The sequence below is a fragment of the Eleutherodactylus coqui genome, chromosome 7 (genome assembly GCF_035609145.1).
Source record: "Eleutherodactylus coqui strain aEleCoq1 chromosome 7, aEleCoq1.hap1, whole genome shotgun sequence".
NCBI lineage: Eukaryota > Metazoa > Chordata > Amphibia > Anura > Eleutherodactylidae > Eleutherodactylus > Eleutherodactylus coqui.
The window spans coordinates 2,821,075-2,822,752 of record NC_089843.1 but is presented as its reverse complement, the minus strand read 5'-3'; the positions used below and the strand labels follow the sequence as shown (position 1 = coordinate 2,822,752).

Here is a 1,678-nt window from a genome sequence, read left to right as displayed (position 1 = left end):
TTTTGCTTTTGTTATAGACGTGCAATATATTGGCTCATACATCATGGTTTGCACTAGCGTCTCCCACCTCAGTCCTCAGGGACCCCCAACAGGGCATGTGTACAGGATTTCCTCAGTATCGCATAGTTGATGTAATTATTCTGCCGCGGTCATTGCCACCAGTGTCTCTTCAATAGAATATCCTCAGCCATGACTGGTTGGGGGTCTTGAGGACTGGAGGATTTGAGGAGTGAAGATCATGGTTATCTTGGCTTTGGTTTGATTATCCATCAGGAGAGAAGTCCGTGTTGACTGCAGATCCACGAGGGAAGGAAGATTGGCACAAGTCGCAATGTGTTGATTGGAACAGTCATTGGACATTGTCCTGTGGCTTCTTGACCTTGTCTAACCGGATGTGTTGTATCCGGTGCACCAACCGCTGGTAGATGCATTTAGAGTTCACGCCGTACAAGATGGGATTCAGCGCTGGTGGTAAGAGGAAGTGCAGGTAAGCCAAAACCACATGTGGAAACCTGGTCTTGTGGCCCCCAAATCTGTGAATCATAGACAGGCTGATCATGGGGCTGTAGAACAGAAGCACAACGCTGATATGGCACGCACAACGGTGGAAGGCTTTACAACGCTCAGAGGATGAGCCCAGGCCACACACAGCTCTCAGTATGAAGACATAGGACAGAGTGATGAAAACAGCATCTAGGCCCATCGTGGAGAGAACGGCAAAAATACTGTATAAATTGTTCACTGACATATGGGAACAGAGGAGCCTCATGACATCCGGGTGCAGGCAGAAAGCATGGGACAGTATGCTACTCTTACAAAGACTGGAGCAACGCAGCATCAGTGGGATCGGCAAAATGACAGCCACACCCCGTAAAACCGAGAACAGCCCCAATCTGCTAGTGAGGGGTCTGGTAAGAAGAGACGAGTATCGTAGGGGGTTGCAGATAGCCACAAATCTGTCATAGGCCATGGTTAGAAGGACGGAAGATTCTATGACAGACAAGCAATGGACGAAGAACATCTGGAGCAGACAGCAGGGCACAGAAAGCCTGAGAGACTGGAGGCAAAACACGCCTAATACCGTGGGAAGGGTCACCAGGGACAGACCCAGGTCAGTGAGCGCCAGCCTAGAAACCAGGTCATACATGGGCGTCTGTAAGAATGTATCTGTCTTAATGATGAAGAACAAGATGCTGTTCCCAATCAAAGAAATGACATAGAGGAAGCAGAATGAGACTAATATCCAGGGGTAGATGTGCTCCAGGCCAGGAATTCCCACCAGGACTAGCGTCAGGACGTCTCTGCTGTCCGAAGCGTTAATTGAGGAGATCATGCTGCTTCTAGATAACACAGAATAACACAGGCCATACATCTCCATGTGCTACATACAGAACAAAGAGCCCTGCAAATAAAACATGGAAAACTGCCCCCTCCCAAGAAAAAGCAAAAAAAATGCAGAACGATTCTCGTGGTAGTGTGTAACCAGTTCTGTACCCAGACGGAAATCAGGGAGCTCCCTCTCCTCTCTCCCTGCAAGAAATCCCAGCACAGCATTCAAAAAAGGCTTTATGGGTACTGAACCAGGTTGGGAAAAAACACATTAAGGGACGTATATAAGGATAATGTGCTGGTATCATGTACCCAACTATGTGAAAACCTACTAACACCTCAACTGCAG

At 48.0% G+C, this 1,678-nt stretch overlaps 1 protein-coding gene across 1 annotated transcript; it reads right to left on the bottom strand.

Moving 5' to 3' along the window:
- Positions 1–349: 349 nt before the first annotated feature.
- Positions 350–1,333, bottom strand: LOC136573259 (olfactory receptor 51G2-like). Its single transcript, XM_066574557.1, has one exon. The coding sequence runs from the start codon at positions 1,331–1,333 to the stop codon at positions 350–352; it is 984 nt and encodes a 327-aa protein (XP_066430654.1).
- Between the last annotated feature and the right edge of the window lie 345 nt (positions 1,334–1,678).